Source organism: Arvicanthis niloticus, chromosome 6 (genome assembly GCF_011762505.2).
Source record: "Arvicanthis niloticus isolate mArvNil1 chromosome 6, mArvNil1.pat.X, whole genome shotgun sequence".
NCBI lineage: Eukaryota > Metazoa > Chordata > Mammalia > Rodentia > Muridae > Arvicanthis > Arvicanthis niloticus.
Window position 1 is genome coordinate 89221537 of NC_047663.1, and position 20930 is coordinate 89242466.

The following is a 20930-nucleotide window of genomic DNA, read 5'->3' on the forward strand; positions in this document are numbered from 1 at the left end:
ATTGGTGTCTTTGCAGAGAGTTCCAGACCTTCTAGTTACATGGTGAAACCTTGTATCACAGTAAGTAGTATATTTTGGGCATAATAGCACATGTCTTTAATTGCAGCACCTGGAGGCAAAGAGAAGCAGATCTCTGTGAGTTCAAAGCCAGCTTGGACTACATAGTGAGTTCCAGAACAGCCAGGTCTATTCAGAGACCCTGTCTCAAACAAACAAAATAAGCAATAAACTGTGCTGCATACCTTTAATTCCAGCAGTCAGGAGTCAGAAATAGGAGGATCTCTGAGTTGGAGCCAGCCTGGTCTACTTAGAGAAGTCCAAGACAGCAGGGACTACATAGAGACCTTGTCTAAACTACAAAACCAAACAAAACCAAAAGTAAATAAATAATAAAATAAAATGGGCTGGAGAGATGGCGTGGCAGTTACTGCATTTACAGAGGACCTAACCTGTGCTCCCAGGTCCACATCAAGAGGATCACAACAGCACAAAACTCCATTTTCAGGGAATTCGATGCCTCTTGTCTCCACAAGCAAATCCATTCGCATGCATGCATGCATGCATGGGCACATACACATATCACACACACTTAAAGGTAAAAAATGTAAAAAAAAAAATCATAAATATTTTCAGGGCTGGAGAGATGGCTCAGTGGTTAAGAGCACTGACTGCTCTTCCATAGGTCTTGAGTTCAATTCTCAGCAACTACAAGGTGGCTCACAACCATCTGTAATGGGATCTGATGCCCTCTTCTGGTGGCCACAGTGTACTCATATACATAAAGTAAATAAATAAATCTTTTAAAAAATAAATAAATAAAATATTTTCAGCCAAACCGTGGTGACACATGCCTTTAATCCTAGCACTCAGGAGTCAGAAGCAAGGAAATCTCGATCTACAGAGTTCCAGGACAGCCAGGGATACACAGAAAAATTTCATCTCGAAAGACCAAAAAAAATTTTTTTCAATGAAAAAGCATGACAAAAATAAAAATGGTAAACTCAAGGACTTCCCCACCCCCTTTAAATAAGTGTTATTAGTGTGGGGGTGGGGGGATGGGGAACGGGATTGCTGTGGTTGTAATTTTAAAACTTTAAAATAAAACTGGAGGCAGAAGCAGGTGGATTTCTGAGTTCGAGACCAGCCTAGTCTACAGAGTGAGTTCCAGGACAGCCAGGGCTACACAGGAAAACCCTGTCTCAAAAAACAAACAACAACAACAAAAATAATAATAATAAAATAAAAATTTAAAAATAAAACTGGAAATGAAAAAAAAAAAGAAGAGAAGGCATGACATTGCTGATGAAAGCATAGCAGATGCCATGGCCTGTACCGAGGACATAGGACACCTGGGGTGACCACAAGCACAACTGTCCAGGCCTGAGAGGTTGCAATGCACTTTGGTAATTCTTTGGCAGGCGCCCCATCGCAGGCAGAAAGTAGTGTCTAGGCGCCCTCTAATGGTAATATGTGGCATGAGCTGGCCAGTCTCGGAGCTGATGGGCCACCCTAACCTCCAAGGACAACAGTCCTATCAGGAAGAGGTAACTGCTAGGGGTCAACAAGAGGTTACTAAGGCGTTACTAAGGGGTAACATGGTCTGAAAGAAGCACTCATCTGATCTGAGTCTCTCTATTAGACTTGCCCTTCCCATTTTCTAGAAACATGACGATTCTGTCACCATGGGACAAGATCCAGACAGATGCCACTTCTCACAATGGTCAGGGAAAGGGACCCTTGACCATCATTAGCTACGAGAAGTCTGATGCCTGTGGGTATAGATCCCAGAAAGCCATGACTAGCCTCAGGGTCCAACTGAGCTGGTATCGGTGCTTACAGATACCCAGAGGGGAAATGAGCAAATGGATGAGTAAGAGCGTCCTGAATCTCAGAGAGCCTCAGCTGTTTATACTCAACTTTGGGGCTTCCTTGAGTGTCTCAAGGTTTCGTGCCTTGAGCTTAAGGAATGGATCACAACCGGGTGGTGATGGCACACGCCTTTAGTCCCAGCACTCAGGAAGCAGAGGCAGGTGGATCTCTGCAAGTTCAACGCCAGCCTGGTGTATAGAACTGAGTTCCAGGATGATCAGGACTATACAGTGAAAGACTGTATCTAAAAACAAGAAAAAAACAAACAACAAGAAAGAAAGAAAAAAGAAAGAAAGAAGAAAAGAAAAGGGGAAGGAAGAAAATGTTTCTTTTTCTTTTATTATTATGATTGACTGATAGATGATTGGATGGATGGATGGATGATAGATAAATAGATAGACAGACAGACAGACAGACAGATGTGCTCAGAGTCAGGGAAATGCCTCAAAGACACGTTCACAGGCCAATCTGATGGAGGGAATTCCTGACTTGAATTCTCTTTTCCCACGTGTATTACATTGACAACCAAGACTATCCATGCCAGGGGTTGTTCAGGCTGGACATCACGCTGAGACCTGTTTCCTGTACTGTCTTCCCCAGGGCCTTGTACTGTATGTACCTCATGGGATGCAGGGAGGACAGCGGAGGCCTCTGTTGTTATGAGTGTCACCACTCAGGCTCCCCATCTATGTTATCCCCTGTAACACAGGCCTTTGCAGGTTGAGGACATCGGTGACGTATTTGTAGTGTGCTGGGCCCTGAGCAGAGTGGAGGATAAGCAGCCCAAACATTCAGCAGAAGAGCTGATGGGAGATGTGCGCTGGCTCCCGATGAGCAGGCCATCCAATGGAGCGATTTGGGGAAGGCTACAAGTGAGGAGAGTCGACAGGCATTAGAAAGCCAAAGGCTCCGGGACCATGGAGATGTGAGCAGACACAACCACAGATGTAACTGGGAAGGATGGCAGGGTCAGCTCCTTACTGACCTCCTGGCAGAGGGTGTGTCTGAGTTACTCCTTGATCTTGTGAGAAAGTTGGGGGGACAAGTTTCCCACTTGCCCAAGACTCCCTCCTTCACAGACCTCAAATTCCATTTGAAGCCAGGTGGGGGCTAGATATAGGTGTCCCGAGTGCCTTCTTGTGTCCCTTAGTGAGCCTGTGGCACCAGGCCCCTTACAGCCAGGACTGAGTATGTACCCTGCTGAATGGAGCTGCAAGGTGGGAATAGGGGAGACAACTCCTATAACGATGGGCAGGGGACACCAGGGGACCAGCAAAGTGCATCGGTGGCCACACCGTGACCATTGCTTTCCGCTGCTCTACCAAGCTGGACCTGGGTAGTTTCAGGGTGATTCAACCATCAGCCCCTTGAACACAGAGACTTCATCCAGGATATAATCATAGCCGCCAGCTCCCAAGAAGTGTCAGGTTTCCACCCATTCCTGTGGGATCTGGATGCATCATCCCCCATCAGCCTGGCACTTCAAGGGGTCAGGCACTGAGGTTCCTATCTCTGTGTTTTTTTCATTTTCCAAGAAGCACCCCCTCCCAACACCTTGCATCTCTTGAGGAGCCTAAAATGCAGCTGCTGATTGATTTGAAGCTGAGCTATAAATAGCCACTGGCTCCAGCCAGGGCCAGGGGAAAATATCCCATTGCTAGGAGACGACCGTTGCTGGGAGACCGCCATCACTAGGCGACTCGTGCTGCTGGGCCCTGAGTCATCCCCAGTCTTGACAGGGGGCGGGGCCAGGCCAGAGCAGAGGCCCCCAGAGAACCTCAATGCTCACCCTGTCATCAGGGGAGGCAGTCGACAGATATCCCACCTGCTTCTCTCCGGTGCTCTTCAGCCTCTGACTCTCAGCAGGGACTGGGTGGAGGAAAAGGAAAGATGCGGACAGGAAGAGAAATGGAAAAGGGCACAGGCTAAGTAAGGAGGGAGAGATAAGAAAAGAGGGTAGAGAGGATCGGGGCACAAAGTACTTATCTGACCTCAGGACGACTCACTTGAAGGGGTCACTCCTCACCAATATTGTGCTAAAACACTCAAGGTATTCCTCCTTACAGCCCAGCCACATTTCCCAGAAGAGGTTCAGTGAGGGGAACGACCTGGGAAAGATTTAACCCAGCCACATGTCTCCCCAGCACCCTTTCCACACTAGAGCCTCACAAGGACAAGCCTGGGGACCTCCCATGATGAGACTTAGCATATAGAGCTATCACTCTAGGCTTAGGGGTGACCCCATGATGCTCCTACCGCCTTGTCTCTCTGAGCCAAATGTGTCAGCAGCCCTAGTCTTCATCTTCCCCATGCTGTAGAGTTGGAGCTTAGAAGCCTGGATAGGAGACGGTCTTCTCTGCTCTGACATCAAGGTAAGGGTGAGGGGGGGGGTAAGAATAGGCTTAGATGAGGGGTGTCTCAAGAGAGGGGTGCTCAAAGTGATAACTATTCCAGGTAAAGGTGTTCCAGGTAATGAGCACTCCCATTGAGGGTGCTCCAGGTGAAGATGCTTCACTTGAGGGTGTTCCAGATGTGGACGCCCCAAGGGAGGGTTGATCCAGTTCATTATGTTTCTGTTCAAAGGTGGTCCAAGTGAGGTTGTTTCAAGTGAGGGGTCTTCCAAATGAGGGTGCTCCAAGTGAGAGTGCTTCTCTTGAGGGGTGCTCCACTGAGAGACACTCCACGTGCCCTTCGGAACCAAATTCATAGATGCTCCACTATCAATCCCTGAAGACTAACCCAGGAAGAGAGCATCCTGGTTGAACTGGTCCTACATGCTACCTCATATTCTGTGGAGGAGACGAAAGTCCCCTGTGTATCCAGTTGGACATTGACTGACACGGTTCTCTCGGGATGTAAGATGTTCTAAAAGTGTCATCTGGGGAGCAGGAATCCTCCATGGAAGGTGCTCCAAAAGCCAGCTTCCCTATCCCCATGACCACTGGTGTGTGTGAACCTCCCCTGTGCTCCCCTGGGTGCCTAGGAAACCTCACCCTAGCTCTCTAAGTATGTGCCAGCCAACAGCTCATTCTAACCATCAGAGAGCTAGTGGGCCCAGGCTGAGAAGAGGGGCTTGGTGTTTGGGAAAGACATGAAATGAAAGCTTCTAAGGAGGATATGTGCCAAGTCTGAGAGTCAAATAGATTCATTCAGGGGCAGGTGACTCTTGTCACCATTTCAGATGAAGTGCCAGCTGAGAGAGGTGCTGCACAGGGGTGTGGTACCCTCCTAGTTGGCATAGAGCCCAAGGAACAAGGGTCTTACAGACCACAGCTGAGGAGATAGCTGCCTGAAAGAGACAGACCGTTAATGCATGCCAACTGACTCCTGGGATCCCTGGGGAGAAGATACATCGAGGGTAGGAGAGACCAGTAAGTAGGAAGCTTCTGATGACATGGAAAGAAACAGGTGCCTGATCTGAGGAGGACGGCAGAGGTAGAGGGAAGCAGGTAGGTCCTCTGATGAGACATGAAAGGCCCCCAGATTAGTGCTCAATAACCTCCTAAGAGCCCTTAGTGCTATGTTCTCAAAAACCAGGGCCACTGCGTGCCTAGGCCTTCCTCACGCCCACCTTTATACTTGAGTGTGCTCATCCTATATACCCCAGCCAAGGAATGCATCCCAGTGAAATGATTCCCCTGTAGGATTTACAGCAGGCAGAACGAAACCAATCAGCATGAATAAGAACGAAACTCAGCTCAGACCGAATTGACTGTAACCGGCGCTGGACCAAAGCTTCTAGAGTCTGGCCCACATCATTTTACTTTAGCCACATTTAAGCACAGCACAATTTTGAGGGAAAAATATTCAGATAAAAGATTCAATTAACTCAGTCCCGAGTGCATAGCGATTTAAGACATGCTTGCATTGAGATTCTTTACAATGTACATCTGGCTTCTTTCACTAGAATGGGTACTGCTGAGGCTGGAGAGATGGCTCAGTGGTTAAGAGCACTGACTGCTCTTCCAGAGGTCCTAGATTCAATTCCCAGCAACCACATGGTGGCTCACAACCATCTGTAATGGGATCTAATGCCCTCTTCTGGTGTGTCTGAAGACAGCTACGGTGCACTCACATACAATAAATAAATAAATAAATAAATAAATAAATAAAAAGACTGAGATAAACGTAATGCCAGTGGGTGTCAGAATTGACCTGCCCCTAAAATAATACAGAAGTCATCTAGGCTGTTGTCAAACACAAGTGACATCGCTCATAATAATGTGTTTTATGGCCTAAAAGTAATGGATTTAAGGGGAAAGGTTCTGAGATAAGTCAATTCTGAGAGACAGGAACAGAGCCTGTCCATCAGACAGTGAAGGATCACCAGCCTATAAACTGGCTAGGAAGAACAGCTGTGTACCTCGTTCCACCAAGAGGTAAGCTGTGTGTTCCACTTTCCTGGATTCTCCAGTGGTTATTTATGTGTGCAGAGCCTTTCTGTCCTCCACAATTGCCACACATCACCCTCTGTCCAAGAACTCATGCCACCACCTGTGGGCCACCTGACCAAGGACAGTAACTAGAGAAGTGGGAAGAACATAGTCTGGTTGCTTACGTCTGCCCTAGTCTCTGTCGAATGCAGATCTATCATCTCTGATCCATACCCAGGCAATATGGTGACACTCCAGTTCAAGCCACACACATGCCTGCCCCAATCCTGGCTGTGGAAAGCTGGACTCAAGGCCCTCCTGTAAGAACAATGATCCACCCTGTTAGAGACTGTCAGAGCCTTGGAGAGAGATCAGTCAGCAAAGTGTTTGCTTGCAAGCACAGGGTCCTGAGTTCTATCTCCCCCCCCCCCAAATTTAAAAATTAAAAAAAAAATTAAAGCTGAACTCTGGGGCATGTGACAGTAACCTCAGTACTAGGAAGGTCAACACAGATATATCCTCGGGACTCAGTGACCAGCATAGCCTTCTTGGTCAGGTCCCAAACAATGAGACACCAATGCACACAAAGAAAAAAGAGAAAAAGAAAATGGGGGTGCGGTGGGGGAAATGGGTGATAGGCCAGGGGTAGTTCTGTGGGTAAAGTGCCCACCTGAGCACTGAGGGGCAGGTGATTAGGGTCCTGGAGACCTGTAGGTCAGGCAGTCTAATATAAATGTTTCAAAAAAGAAAAAGAAAAGAAAAAACAGGGTGAAGAAGGGTAGAAGAGGGCCTGGAGAGATGGCTGAGAGGATAAGAGCCCTGATTGCTCTTCCAGAGGTCCTGAGTGCAATTCAGAGTAACCACATGGTGTCTCACAACCATCTGTGATGGGATCTGATGCCCTCTTCTGGTGTATCTGAAGACAGCGACAGTGTACTCACATAAAATATATAATTTTTAAAAAGTGGTAGAGCCGGGCAGTAGTAGCGAACGCCCACGCCTTTAATCCCAGCACTTGGGAGGCAGAGGCAGGTGGATTTCTGAGTTCGAGGCCAGCCTGGTCTACAGAGTGAGTTCCAGGACAGCCAAGGCTACACAGAAAGAAACCCTGTCTTGAAAACCAAAAACAAACAAAACAAAAAGTGGTAGAAGATTCTAATATCAGCCTGTCTCTCTGTCTGTGTCTGTGTCTGTCTCTGTCTCTCTCTCTCTCACACACACACACACACACACGCACGCACACGCACACGCGCACACACACCAGCTAGGGTCCAGTTTACTGCCCTTTCTTATTGCCCTTAGGCCTCACATCATCATTCCCAGGATTCTCCTTAATGCCAGTTGCTCTCATCTGAGGACACCCCACCCTGAAGCTCCTCCCTTCCAAGACACTGCTCTGCTGTCACAACATCTGTTGTTTCTTCTGCTAAGAGAGACCCCAGACTGGGGTTTCATTAACCTGCTGGCAGGCCTGGCTCTCCAACAGCTCTTAATAGGTCCTTTTACGCAAACCACCCGCCCTGGGCCATACAGGCTGCCACCACCTGACCTCTGCTTCATCCCAGAGGGAACCTGTGGAACTCCTTAAGGCCATTGGATCTTTGCGTGTCCCTTCTTGAACCATTCCTACCCAGTGCGAGGGGGCGTCTCGGATCGTTTGTGACATTGTCAGAAGTAACCCCTCCCCACTATCACTCCACTGTCTTGTGTTTTCACTGACGCTGGCTTAGTCACTTGCTTTCAAGTGTGTGACTATGTCGCCCCGAACAGAGATTCTTCAGTCTGACTCGCAACAGGAACGGAAGGGCTATGAGATCCTAGAGGTTTCTCCTGCGCCATGCGGAGGAGATGTGTGTGGAGGTGCAGTGATGTCGATGTTCCCACTGGTTCTCCCTTTCCTCGCCCTCACAGGTGGCAATCCAAGCAAAGGCACATAGGGCCAGCTGCATCAGCGCAAAATCCGGAACCCCACTGCCAACCGCTCGCGCCAAGGACCCCAATTCTCCTCAGCTGGCAGGATTCTGGGTCGCCACCACTTCGTGCAGATGGGCCACTCGAAGCTGCTCTTCGGCTGCACGCCCTGTCCTCCCGGACGCGCGGCCTACCGGGTTTGTTATTGTGCGAACACCGGCCGCTGAGCGGGTGCTGGCGCCTGGCGCGTGCCCGTCAGTACCGCACCGGGAGCGCGCAGAGCGGAGCGGGGCGGGGCTGGGGATTCTCGACACCTCAGCCTGGCTCTAGAACCGGGATTGGTCCGGACGCCGGGAGCGCGCGAGGGCGCGGCTCTTAGGGCCGGGCGGGGGGCACGCGCGGCGCCGGCGGCGGCCGCGGAGGAGCGCGGGGAGGAGCGCGGAGGAGGAGCGCAGGGAGGAGGGGAAGGGGAGGGAGGAGGCGCCCGCCGGGTTCCCTGCAAAGCGGCCTTATTTATCTGGGCACAGCCTCAGCCTCCCCGGTGGGAGGCTCAGGGCGGGCGATCCTCTCCCACCGGGGAGCTCCGCTCCGGACTCTGCCGAGAGGCCCCTGGCGCGGGGCGCCGGGCGCGGGGCGCAGTCGGGCCCTGCTAGCCAGTCCAGCACCTCGGCCGCCTCCGCGCTCGGCGGCTCGGGTGCTGGGCTCCCCATGACGCGAGGTCGCCCGGCAGACAGCGTGGCATGAGCCAGAAGCCCTGGCCGAGGTAAGGTGTGTGTGCGCGCGCGGCAGGCTGCGGGGAGGGGAGGGTCCAGGTCGAGCCACTGCCTCCGCGAAGGCTACAATGAGGAGGGGGCGGGGTGGGGACTTGGGACTGCGCCGCGGCCGCCGCCGCTGCCTGAGCAGGGCTTACGTAATCGCAGCCCCTTCCCCACCTCACCCTCCGGCCGCTGGGCCAGCGGTTCCGCAGCCCCTAACCCCAGCGGCCGGCCTGATTGCGCCCCGCTCGCTACCGGCAGCTTGGCCACGATATCACGGAATTGGTGAGAGGAAGCACGGTGGCTGCGAGGACGAGGACGCGGAATTGCAGGCCGTCAGTCCCCACTCCTCCTGGCTTGGCTCTGGGCTCTCCCCACTCCAGCCCTATGAGCCTCCGGCGGACTGGAGGACGTGACAGGTGTTGATACAATTAAAAGGGAGGAGCTATGTGGATATGTGGCCTAGGGGTCCTGGACACCTTCTGGACATGACTGGTATAGAGCTGCCGCCCACAGCTCTATACCAGGGAGTGGGCTGGCATGTCTTTGGTTCTAGAAAAAGAAAATGGGCCTTGGCCAAGATTGAAAGGCTTCAAAATGAGGAATGGGCATGCTAAGATTGCCGAGCAGGGCTTCCATGTTCTTCTGGGATGTTAGGTCAGTGGGGGGATCCTCCCCACCGTTCATCTCAGGAGAGAAGGCTGCACTGTGGAGGCCTGGATCTGGCCTAGCAACCCTTCTTGCTAGCCCCTCCCAGCCTGAGGCGGCAGCTGACCTCCCAGGAGCAGATGGCAGATGCCACTTCACCTGCTCCCTCCTGGAGGCCCGACTTCCACTGCCATCTTGTCCCATGGCCCACTGACCAGGTTCTTCTCAGGCCTCCCTGCTGCCCCTTTGGACGCAGGACCCTCTATGCCAGTCCAACACTTTGATGAAGTGCTGGACAGCAGCCTCAGAGCAGCAGGGGGGAGGGTTGGGGGGGGGCGTTGTTGGGACAGGAGCCTAGATGATTAGGGGCTGCCTAGAGCAGGTCAGAGGCATGGCGGAGCCTCAGTGTCCTGCCTAGACATGGCCTGAGGGCCGGGCTGGGAGCCACTGGGAGGAGAGAGGGAAAGACAAGGTTGAAAACATGTGTGGTGCTGAGATACCCCAAGATTCAGCTTCCTCATTTCCTGCCACCCTAACTATTTGCCTCCTCAGTCACCTTTACTGTAAGCCCGGAATATGTATGCACTCACCTGTTCTCCCAAATACATCTGAATGGGGCCTGTCTCCCAGTGCTGAAGTTAAAACAAGTCCTTCTAGGTAGAAGGGATCTAGACCCAGGAAGCCCTGTGAGACTGAGGGAGGTGTATCCCCCAGACAGAAGGGGCTTCTGGTGGGCAGCACTCAACTTTCCTGACCATAACTCTTCACATCTGGAAGCCACTGATGTACCTTCCAGGACTGGCTTGGGGAAGGTTGGGGGAGGCAGCAAAGCAAGGTCTGGAAGGCCAGTGAGCAGCCCTGAACTGTCCCCATTAGTGGTCAGGTGGCCAAACAGGCTGCAGAGAGTGCAGGTGGGCCTCATTTTGGCAGATATTTAGCCTGGGGCCTAGGTCTTGAAGGTCTCAAATTCCTTAGAACATGGCCGAGGGGTGGGGGGACGTGATAAGCTGAAGCCTAGCATCTATCCCCAGTGCCTTGTGGCCACTGACCTTAGCTTGGTCACAGACCCTGAATCTCTTGGAGCAATGACTTGGGTTCAATCTGGGCCTACCTACTTCCTGGGCCAAAGGTCTCTCTATCCCCAAATTCCTGGTACACCCCCAGAGGCAGCTCCAGCAGGGGGTGGAAGAAAAGTGCTGTGGTTGACACGTGCAAAGTGGCAGGGATGTGAACGTGCCTGAGTCACAGCGTCGTCACAGAACATGTTGCCTGTACTGTGCCCCAAATCTCAGATACCCTGGTTGTCACCGCAGTCTGTGGGGCTGCTACTACAGACTGAACTTGATATGGGTATTTTGGTTATCTTTTTCAATCATGAGGAGCTGATCAGGGCAGGTTCTATGCAGGCCAGAAACCAGCCTCCAAGGTGGCCTTCATCCTGACCTGTGCTCCCAGAGAGGTCAGAGACAGGGGAAGAGCCCCTGGACTGAGGGTGTTGAGGGTTGAGACATTGGTGGGTGTGTAGTTGGCCGTCTTTAAGACTTCAGGGTAATGGCAGGGACCCTGCTGGATGAGAGCTGTGTGTGGAGGCCCCTAGTCAGATCATAGGAAAACACAGCACCCAGTGAGGCAGAAGACAGGAGAAACAACAGATGTAGTCCTGTTCTGAGTGTTTGGGGTCTTGAGACAAGTGGCAGTTTTATGCAGCAGCATCAGGAAGATTCTTCTGAGCCTTGTTTTGACCACTGGTGCTCTAGGAAGTAAAGAGGCAGCTAGAGGAAGACGGGGGCTGCCTCTTCCCATCTCCTCGGTGATTCCTGTTCCTTTCTTCTAGGATCAGGCCAGATTTTAGGGGTCAGCCAATCAGATTCCTTAGCCATGAAACTCCAGAAGAGGGACTTAGCCAAAAGATCTCCTCTCCCCCAGTATCTGCACCTCAAGATCACAGGGTCTGGAGAGCCAGGTGCTGACACCAATCTAGTTTCTTCTGTATAAATACTGACCCCAAGTATACCTGGAGTTAAGTTCTTGTCCTCCTGTCCCACTGACCAGTCAAAGCTCTCAGCCTCGGGCAGCTGCACCCCTGAGTGTTTGGGTGACCATTTCTTGTTCATTCCTTCACAGTACCCAGAAGCCAAACAGTCATGGTGCTGTTTGTCTTCAAGGAGTTACCAGGCCAGGGGAGAGACAGACAGTGATGACATCTCCAGGTAACACCTGGAGGTCCTTTTTCAGAGGACTAGGGGATCCTATCATTGGAGGCAGGCAGCAATCATCTGCTCTGAGAAAGCCTATGGGACAAGCAGGGGATCGACATTTGCCCAGGTGAGGGAGAGGAGGCATGAAGTACAGGCCTGGCTGGGGAATGGGTCACGGCTGGAGATGGGGCCAGGAGACTATTTCGATGACTGGATACCCAGAAGAGGCAAGTCCTCATGGCTTAGTATCAGACTCTGTGTAATGTCAATCTGGAAACCACCAAGTACTGGAACTTTCCCAGGAGACCTATTGTACCATCCATGTTCCTTATGTCCACAATGAGTCCTCTAGAGAGGGCAAAGACTACAGTCAGCTCTTCCAGGGAGCACCTAGTCAGCTCTGCTCAGGAGCACCTTGATGAGGCTTGGGCTGAGGAAGTTGCCATCATCCCCTCCTAGCCCAGGATGGACACAGGGATCTCAAGCTCCTCTGTAGTCTAGGGATGACCCAGAATTCCACTCCAAACCAAGCACAGGACACACTAGGCCTGGGACTTATTGCTGTGCTTGTTCATCCATCATTCCAGAAGGCCTCTCCTCCAGTATTAGCTCCTGAAGTGCTTGTCCGTGAAGGGAGAGGCAGCCTGGGTCACCTTACCACAGCTCCATCCCCCTTTCTAAGAAGCAGGCTGCAGGAGCCACCCTGGATAGAGAGAGGAGTTGCAGAATCGTGAAGGAGCTCCAGCTGGACATGGCAGTGCGTATCTGTAATCCCAGAGAGGTAGTAGCAGAATGGTTGTAAATACAAGGCCAGCCTCAGCTACATAATGATACCTGGGAGTAGACCCTAGGTCATCTGGCGAGATAGCGGGGCCATAGTGGAGTTATCCTCCCTGGAACCCCTCAATAACCTTTTGCTCACCTGGCAGGAAGGGTCCATTCTCCCAGTGTTTGCTCATCTTTCTCTGAAAGCCTCAGCCCTTGAGCTCAGGTGTAACTGTTTCCATTTTTGGACTACAGTATAGGGGGTTCTCAGGCTTGGTTAATGCCACTAGAGAGAGACAGTAAGTGAGAACCTCTCTAAGCACAAAGCAAGGTTGCCTCTGTGGAGATGCAGCTTCCACGAAAGGCAGGGGCCTGGATGGGGGAATTAGACACTGAATCTGGCCTGGTTTCACCTACATGACCTAAGTCTGAAAGGTGGGAAGGAGATCTTGTGCTTCTGAAAACGTGAATTTCCATAGCTGCAGTGAGGGGCAGAAAGGAGCCCCGCAGATGCCCGGGGCATCCACGTGCATCTCCCCCCAGCCCCCAGCAACTCAGGCGCTCCACGTGCACACCCGCGGCTGGGAGCATTTTCAGCCTAAATCGGCACAGCTCTTGGATTATTTCTCCCCTGGCACCGCCTCCGCAGCCTCCTCCAGATCCTAGCCAAGCGGGCGGCTTCTCCCCCTGCCTCTTCCTGTGGAGCTGAGTTTGCCGGAGCCACCGATCATTCCTCCTCCGCTCCAGTGTCTCTGGTGCAGAAAGCCCGGCTGACCCCAATGAGCGCCGGAGCTGTCCGTGGTGCTGCTCGCGGGGTTCTGAGAGCGCTGAGTCTGCGCCTAGTGGCTGAGGCTCGATGGGCAGTCTTGACATAGACTGCGACTTATGGCGGGTATTCTGGCTGGGGCTGTCTCTCTATCCTCAGCACAGTTCCCAGGAATGTGGGTGGTGCTGGATAAGAATCGGAGCACATAAGGAAGAATCTCATCCTTTCCCATCATGGATGCTGCTGTCCTGCAACAGGCCGGCTTCCCTATATTGCTCCCAGGGAACTGGGGTAACCACACTTTAGGCTTGCTTTACTGTAGCATGCAAACTATAACTCTTCAGAGCCTAGGTTCCTTGTATAAAGAGCAGAATAACAATAGTGGCTACCCCTACACAGGGATAGCTACTGTGAAGCTGAAATATGTGTCTGTCCCAGTATGCATTTGGCAAGTGTTAGCATTGCTACTTGCTTGTACTGGCTATTTCGTAGCCGCTATTGCCTGTACTTGAGCACAAAAGAGCAACTAAGGTCTAGAAACCTTTAGGGAAAAACTGGCCTACTATCCAGGTCTTACGAGTCATATTAAGAAGGGGAATAATAGAGAGATAGCACTGAGGGCCTAGGGTGGCCTGCCAATGGCCATCCTTAGACACAGAGCTGGGTTGTTGGCTGTGAGGACCATGTTCTTGGGAGAGCCTAACTCAGGGTTCTTCCCTCCCCAGAGGTGGGAAACTGGCACAGGTTGCCTGTGCAGTATAGGGAACCATCAAGACGGAATTGCAAATACAGGTAGACGGTAGTTCCACATCTTTTGTGTTCATCCAGAGTATAAGAAAGAATGGCCAATGTCCTTGGCCTGTAGCTCCAGAAAGGGGTCTCAGCCTAAAGGGTAACATGAGTCTTTCTTGTCTGAGGGTTTGTGTACTTCAGTGCCCACCCCTTAGGAAGATTGGTATTGTGCCAGGCTCCCTGGTGAGGCTATGAGCCACCAAAGCCAGAGGGCCTAGGAGAAGCTTTTGCTGACTCCTCAAAGATTGTAGGACAGGAAGCTGACAGCTTACATGTACACCCAATTCATCCTGGGATCACCTATACACACAGGAAGGGAGACCCTGCCTTGCCCTTGGGTTAGCTCTGGGACTCAGGACTCCACCATAGACTGTAAATCCCTCCCACAGGAAGCAGTCTGTGGTGTCACCAAGAGCACTCATCCATAGAAGGGGCCATCTGGAGTCCAGAGTGTTGCATTTGAGTATTTCATCTGCAGGTGAAACCCATGGAAAAACCACCTCCTTCTGGATGTTGGGTGGTGGTAGATGTGATATCTGGAATGCAGAGCAGACAATCGTGGCATTATGATAGTCTCACTGCTTTTTCCCTCCATGCTGTCCATTCACAATGTTCTCTGCAACCCAGTCGCAGGCCTGAGAGTCTGAAGGAATGGAGAGAGGAGTGATCCAGACCTGTTCTATGGGCAGGTCACCCTGGCCTTCCACATGACCTTCCTCCTCCAGCTCTGGTCCACACTTTAGCTCTACCCCTTAAGTATCGGCCATGAACAGACAGTTCACTTGGCCTTGGCCTCTATTCTACTTCCTTGGCTGTACAGAAAAACCACAGCACTGTCCTCACTGATCTGCATTGCTCAGAGGTGCAGGCTGGGCCAGTGAATAGGACAGAGGATGTGGACGCTTGCGCTAGCTGTAAATATGGCCAGCCTGCCTCTTGTGCAGTCAGAGAAAGGCATGGGCTAGGATCTGTTCTGTTAAGTGGTCCTGAAAATGCCTGGGTGAGGGACCTCAAGGATGTGAAAAGGGTTAGCTCTCCAGCTCCTCTAGAGACTGGCAGACTTATTTGTTCCTCCTGTCTTATCCACAGAACGTGCAAGAAAAATGTCGAGCCCCGGTATCGATGGTGACCCCAAGCCTCCATGCTTGCCTCGCAACGGTCTGGTGAAGCTGCCTGGCCAGCCCAACGGCCTAGGCGCAGCCAGCATCACCAAAGGCACACCTGCTGCCAAGAACCGTCCTTGCCAGCCACCACCCCCACCCACCCTTCCACCTCCAATCCTGGCTACACCACTGTCGCGGGTTGCTCTGGCCGGGGGGCCATGCCCCCCAGCCAGTGGACCAGCCTCAGGCTCAGTGCCTGGACCCCCAGTGGAGCGGCCACCCCTGGCCACAGATGAGAAGATCCTTAATGGGCTCTTCTGGTATTTCTCAGCATGTGAGAAGTGCATACTAGCCCAGGTGTGCAAGGCTTGGCGGCGTGTGCTCTACCAGCCCAAGTTCTGGGCAGGCCTCACGCCTGTGCTGCATGCAAAGGAGCTGTACAACGTGCTGCCTGGAGGAGAGAAGGAGTTTGTGAACCTGCAGGGCTTTGCTGCTAGAGGCTTCGAGGGCTTCTGCCTAGTTGGTGTCTCTGACTTAGACATCTGTGAGTTCATCGACAACTATGCGCTCTCTAAGAAGGGAGTCAAGGCCATGAGTCTCAAGCGCTCCACCATTACTGACGCTGGTCTAGAGGTGTGTCCTAAAATTGGCTAGGAACAGATGGGGCTGGGGGGTGGGGGGCAGGGACATGTAACAGCAACCCTATGGACATTTGAGGTTGAGGGGCCCAGAGGATAACTCAGGGACAAAAAGCAGCAAGGATGGCATTTCAGGGCCTAATGCAAAATGAAAATGTGGGCTTGTTGTTAAAAACTGATTAAAATGTCAGGATTGGTGCAGGAGAGTGGTCAGTTACATGTGGGTCCCTGCTAGCTTGTGAACCTGCCTTGGTGAATAGGATGCCGGTGGTGTTGGGGGATAGCTGAGAGTCTCCTAGAAGCAAGGGTTGAAGGAGCATCTGGGCACCCTGCCCTGCCTCCCCCCACCCGTGGACCTGGATTGTAAATTTAATGTCCAAATCATCTGTTCTAAACCCCTGCACGGGCCACACCCTGGCGTATAGGCCCCACCTTGGAATATTGGGAAAGTATAAGAAGCAGTTTAAGTATACTCCTTGGAATTCAACCTGATGCATGCTTGCACAAGTCCACACCTGAGAGACCACTGCTTCCAGATTCCCAGAAGCTTCTTCTACTCTGCACAGGCAACTCCCATTACCCTCGCAGGAGGGGCACTCAGGCGAGAGTCCGAGAGCTGACTTAGTCTGGTCTGATTTGTACCTGCCTGTAGGTGATGCTGGAGCAGATGCAGGGAGTGGTGCGCCTGGAGCTGTCGGGCTGTAACGATTTCACTGAGGCTGGCCTGTGGTCCAGCCTCAGTGCCCGTATCACCTCACTGAGCGTCAGTGACTGCATCAATGTGGCGGACGATGCCATCGCTGCCATCTCACAACTTCTACCCAACCTGGCAGAGCTAAGCCTTCAGGCCTACCACGTGACTGACACGGCACTGGCCTACTTCACAGCACGCCAGGGCCACAGCACCCACACGCTGCGGCTGCTTTCCTGCTGGGAGATAACCAACCATGGGGTGGTTAACGTGGTGCACAGTCTGCCCAACCTCACCTCACTCAGCCTCTCCGGCTGCTCTAAGGTCACTGATGATGGAGTGGAGCTTGTAGCTGAGAACCTGCGTAAATTGCGCAGCCTTGACCTTTCCTGGTGCCCTCGGATCACCGATATGGCACTGGAGTATGTGGCCTGCGACTTGCACCGCCTGGAGGAGCTCGTGCTGGACAGGTGCACACATCCCTACACTCCAGGCTGGTACTGGCGGGATCTCCAGGAACTGGAAACCTAAAGTGGGCGGTGCCAGTCCAGGGGCTTCTGGGATGGGGAACGCCAAAGAATAGGGTGCCCAAAGTTGGAGTAACTCCAGCATAACCTGGAGAAAAAGCCATATTCCAAACGGGGGGGAGGGGGTCACAGAGTGGGACCAGGGGGAGGATAGGGCATTGGTGTGGGGGGCAGAGACTTGCTCTATGGACACCTCTAAAAAGGAGGGAGGGGCCTAGGTGGAGATGGGATAAAGTAATTTAAAGGTGGGCAGTCCCCCTTCTGATGCAACCACAGGTGTGTACGCATCACGGATACTGGTCTCAGCTATTTGTCCACCATGTCGTCCCTCCGCAGCCTCTACCTGCGATGGTGCTGCCAGGTACCTCCATGCCCCCAGGGATCTGGAAATTAGAGCTCGGTGGGTGGCGGGATGGGAATGGGTGGAGGACCAGTACAGATTATCCTTGAACTGCATTGGGCCTCATTCAGATCCCTTTAGAGCCAACAGCCAAACTAAGCGCAATCACTGGGTTCCGGATTCCCCAAGGCCCTCATGGGTGCTTCCAGTCTATGAGGGGAGGGGGGAATTGAGAAATCTCCTTTTTGAACCCCTACCTCCTGCCCCTCTAGCGGCTCCAGGTCCCAAGCAAGTGGAAATAGTTAACACGACCTCCTCTCACTCCCGCCCAGGTGCAGGACTTCGGGTTGAAGCACCTCTTAGCCATGAGAAGTTTGCGACTCTTGTCTCTAGCAGGTGAGACCCCGCCCCCTCCATGCAGTGCCCACTCACTGTGACCCCTGCCCCCATCGGGTCCCTTTTGCAGATAAATTCATTTCAGGTTTTGGCAAATCGCATCCCAGGTAACGGGTTAGAGGGTGAATTCAGGCCCGCCCTGATGGTGACGCCCTGCTCAGATTCACCCTCCATCTGGCCAAGCCTAAACATATTCCTCCCTGGTGATTCCCACCCTCTCCACGCTCAGTATGGGTCCCGCCTCATTCAACAAGCCCAGTAGAACCCACCCCCAGCAGGTCATTGTCCTCTTCAGCCTTTCCCTCCTGCCAAGCCCAGTCCAGCCCTCCCGCCGGGCGGAGCTGAACTGCTTAGCGGCTGCCCTGATGCCTCGTGCTTGCAGGCTGCCCGCTCCTAACCACCACGGGGCTATCCGGCCTTGTGCAACTGCAAGAGCTGGAGGAGCTGGAGCTGACCAACTGCCCTGGAGCCACACCCGAGCTCTTCAAGTACTTCTCGCAGCACCTGCCGCGCTGCCTTGTCATCGAATAGCGCAGGCTTCCCCACCCGGCCGCGGGAACCGGCCACGCCCTGGGCAATAGCCCCTCTTCCATCCCTGCCGGAGCATCACTTCTCCGCCCTGCGCTGGAGGCGGGGCAAGCTGAGGGAAACCCCGCCCCGTGCCTCCCTTGCTCCTCTGCTCCACTGCTCCATCCCCGTCTGGGGTAAGAGGCAGAGGGGCCAGCCCCACGCACGCACGCACACTCGGGGACTTTGTGCATGCCCCTCGTGCCCGCACTGCACGCCCGCCCTCCACCATGCCACAGCCGCCGCCATCACTCTCCCGCCTTCTGGGGGTCTAGGTCCTTTCGGGGATGCTTTGAGTGCATATGCCCTCACTGGCTTCCCCACTTCATTCTGCTCACTGCCTCCCCTCGTTGTCCCCCCATCCCGGGCAGGGCCCAAGGGGATGGAGGGATTGGTCCCCCAGGACTTAGGGGCCTGGAAGAGCCCCAAGGGCCTCCCACATCTTCCACTGCACCACGCCTGGAGCCCTCCAAGGGGTATGAGGCGCCACAGGCCACTGCCAAAGCCATGGCCCCCTGAGGAGCCCAACTCCCCCATGCCCACCTGACCTAGTGGCTTCCCTTCTTCCTTGTTGCCATATAGGTCAGTTCTTGTCCTTTGTGTCCCACTCCTCCACCCCCATATCTCCTTCTTTCCCCCTGGCCTACAGATCCTTGGGCCTTGGCCAGGCTGGGACAGCTTTAGGAGGATGCAGACCTTGGAACAATCAACATTAGCCTAACCGGTGCCCATCCGCACAAGTGCAAGGGTGGAATAGGCACCTGGCAGACCCCAATCTGGAGCCACCCACAGGGCTATCAGGCCTTGGGATCAGCCCACCCATTTCAGCCCCTACCCCCGCTGAGTTCAGGCCTCTCAGCACTGTGCTTCTCCCTGGATAGGTTTCCTCAGGTGGAATCTGCAGAGGGCCTGGCCATGGGTCAGGGTCAGCACTGACCAGCGATTCTGATCTTCCAGTGGCCAGCACACCCTTCACACCCCAAGGAAGGAGGGCTCCTTTGTAGTCCTCCTTTACCTCTCCCAGCTTCCAAAATGTTTGCCTGTCCAAAGGGGATGTAACCATGTCCTGTCAGATCTCAGGACATCTGGAAGTCCTAGGGGATCCTGGCATATACGTGACAGTACCAAGGAAGGGGACTGGGAACCCTTCCCTCCCAACCTTGAACCCCAGGAGACACAGCACCCACAATTAATCTTGGGACACCCCTATCTGGTTGGAAGAGAGTAAACTAATTCCCAGAGAGCCAGAGGGAGAGAGAGGAGAGAGAGAGAGAGAGAGAGAGAGAGAGAGAGAGAGAGAGAGAGAGAGAGAGAGATGCTGTTGACAAAAAAGTAAGAGTTCAACAGCCCAAAGAGTTTCCTGCCCCTGAAGCACTGGCCAGGGAGGCTCCAGGCTGAAGTGGTCAGGAGCCAGATCTGTCAGCCCCTCTTCCCACAGTCCCCCAACAGGGAGGGGGAAGCTGTCCATTTGCCCAAAGTATTAATGCAACTGAAGCTGTGATATTTCCAATGACTGTAGGAGGAAAGTTTAAGGGGAGAGAGGAACACAAAACAAAACCAACCAACCCCTAAAATCATTTTCTTATTGTACATAACGACCTCATTCTCCTGTATATGCGGAAGATATAACCTTATATTTGGTAAGTGTTTCTTGTGCTATTTTATCACGTGACCTGTTTATAAAAATATATATTAAAAAAGTTGTAAAAACACGTTTTTGTTTTTTTTTTTTGTTTGTTTTTTTTTTGTCACTTGACCAAGTTGTAAGGGTTAAATCTGCCCTGGATAGCTCAGGTCTCTGGGTTCTCCTGCCTCCCAACTCATCAAAGTTACTTCATAAACAGGAGAGGCTGGAGGCCCAAGGCTGGACTGGAACCTTAGCAACTGACCAACAGAAGGTTTCTAATGTCCTGAATGCACAAAAGGGAGCAATGTGTTTGATGTCAAAATGTAGGTCTTCAAACGGATCCAGGCTCTTGGGATCCAAGCGCAGAAATGAGCCTTATCCTCGGCACAGAGCCACTAAGGGAGGGGTTGTGATGTTCTAAAATAAAACGGTGATGCCAGATAGAAGGTTCAGTAGTTCAGAGCACCTACTGCTCTTGCAGAAGACCTAGGTTCAATTCCCAGCACCTGCCTCGGGTGGCTTTAAGCTGCCCAATGCTCCAGCCTCAGTGATCTGATGCTCTCTGGCTGCCTAGGGAACCTGAACACATAAAAACTCACACAGGCACATGCTTGCACTCACATGTGCACACACACACACGCAAATAAAGATTAAATAAATAAATAATCATAGTACGCTTGAAGATCAAGACTACTGTGCCCACTTCAAGAGAAAGGACAGCTGTGAAAGGGACTGGAGCCAACTTGAAAAAAAGGCTCCAGCCAGTTTTTTCCTTCTCCACAATTCCCTCTGTCTTGCTAAAAACCTGTTAGATTATATTCCTAAAGCCAGCCACCAAGGTATATTCCCTTATTTGGCCACTTCCTCCTCCTGAGACTGACAACCAAGGTCCAGCTATCAAAGTATTGAAATGCAACAATCAGGGGTTGGGGATTGAGTTCGGTGTTAGCCCTGGGTTCGGTCC

The 20930-nt window shown here is 52.6% G+C and overlaps 1 protein-coding gene across 2 annotated transcripts; it reads left to right on the top strand.

The window, feature by feature from the left end:
- The first annotated feature begins 8584 nt into the window (after window positions 1–8584).
- On the top strand, window positions 8585–20051 carry Fbxl16 (F-box and leucine rich repeat protein 16). 2 transcript variants are annotated; one of them, XM_034506824.2, is made up of 6 exons: window positions 8585–8916; window positions 15167–15813; window positions 16471–16979; window positions 17313–17397; window positions 17709–17772; window positions 18155–20051. In XM_034506824.2, the coding sequence occupies exons 2-6, from the start codon at window positions 15181–15183 to the stop codon at window positions 18301–18303; spliced, it is 1440 nt and encodes a 479-aa protein (XP_034362715.1). In that variant the 5' UTR covers window positions 8585–8916; window positions 15167–15180; the 3' UTR covers window positions 18304–20051. The 2 variants fall into 2 exon arrangements, with proteins under 2 accessions (XP_034362715.1, XP_034362716.1); XM_034506825.2 differs by having other exon boundaries at window positions 8594–8921.
- The last annotated feature ends 879 nt before the right edge of the window (window positions 20052–20930 follow it).

Excerpts from the sequence above, each read along its gene's own strand:
- Fbxl16 (XM_034506824.2), top strand. The coding sequence starts at position 15,181 with ATGTCGAGCCCCGGTATCGATGGTGACCCCAAGCCTCCATGCTTGCCT. Across the intron at positions 15,814-16,470 it reads TTACTGACGCTGGTCTAGAG|GTGATGCTGGAGCAGATGCA; the intron begins GTGTGTCCTAAA and ends ACCTGCCTGTAG. Across the intron at positions 16,980-17,312 it reads GAGGAGCTCGTGCTGGACAG|GTGTGTACGCATCACGGATA; the intron begins GTGCACACATCC and ends ATGCAACCACAG.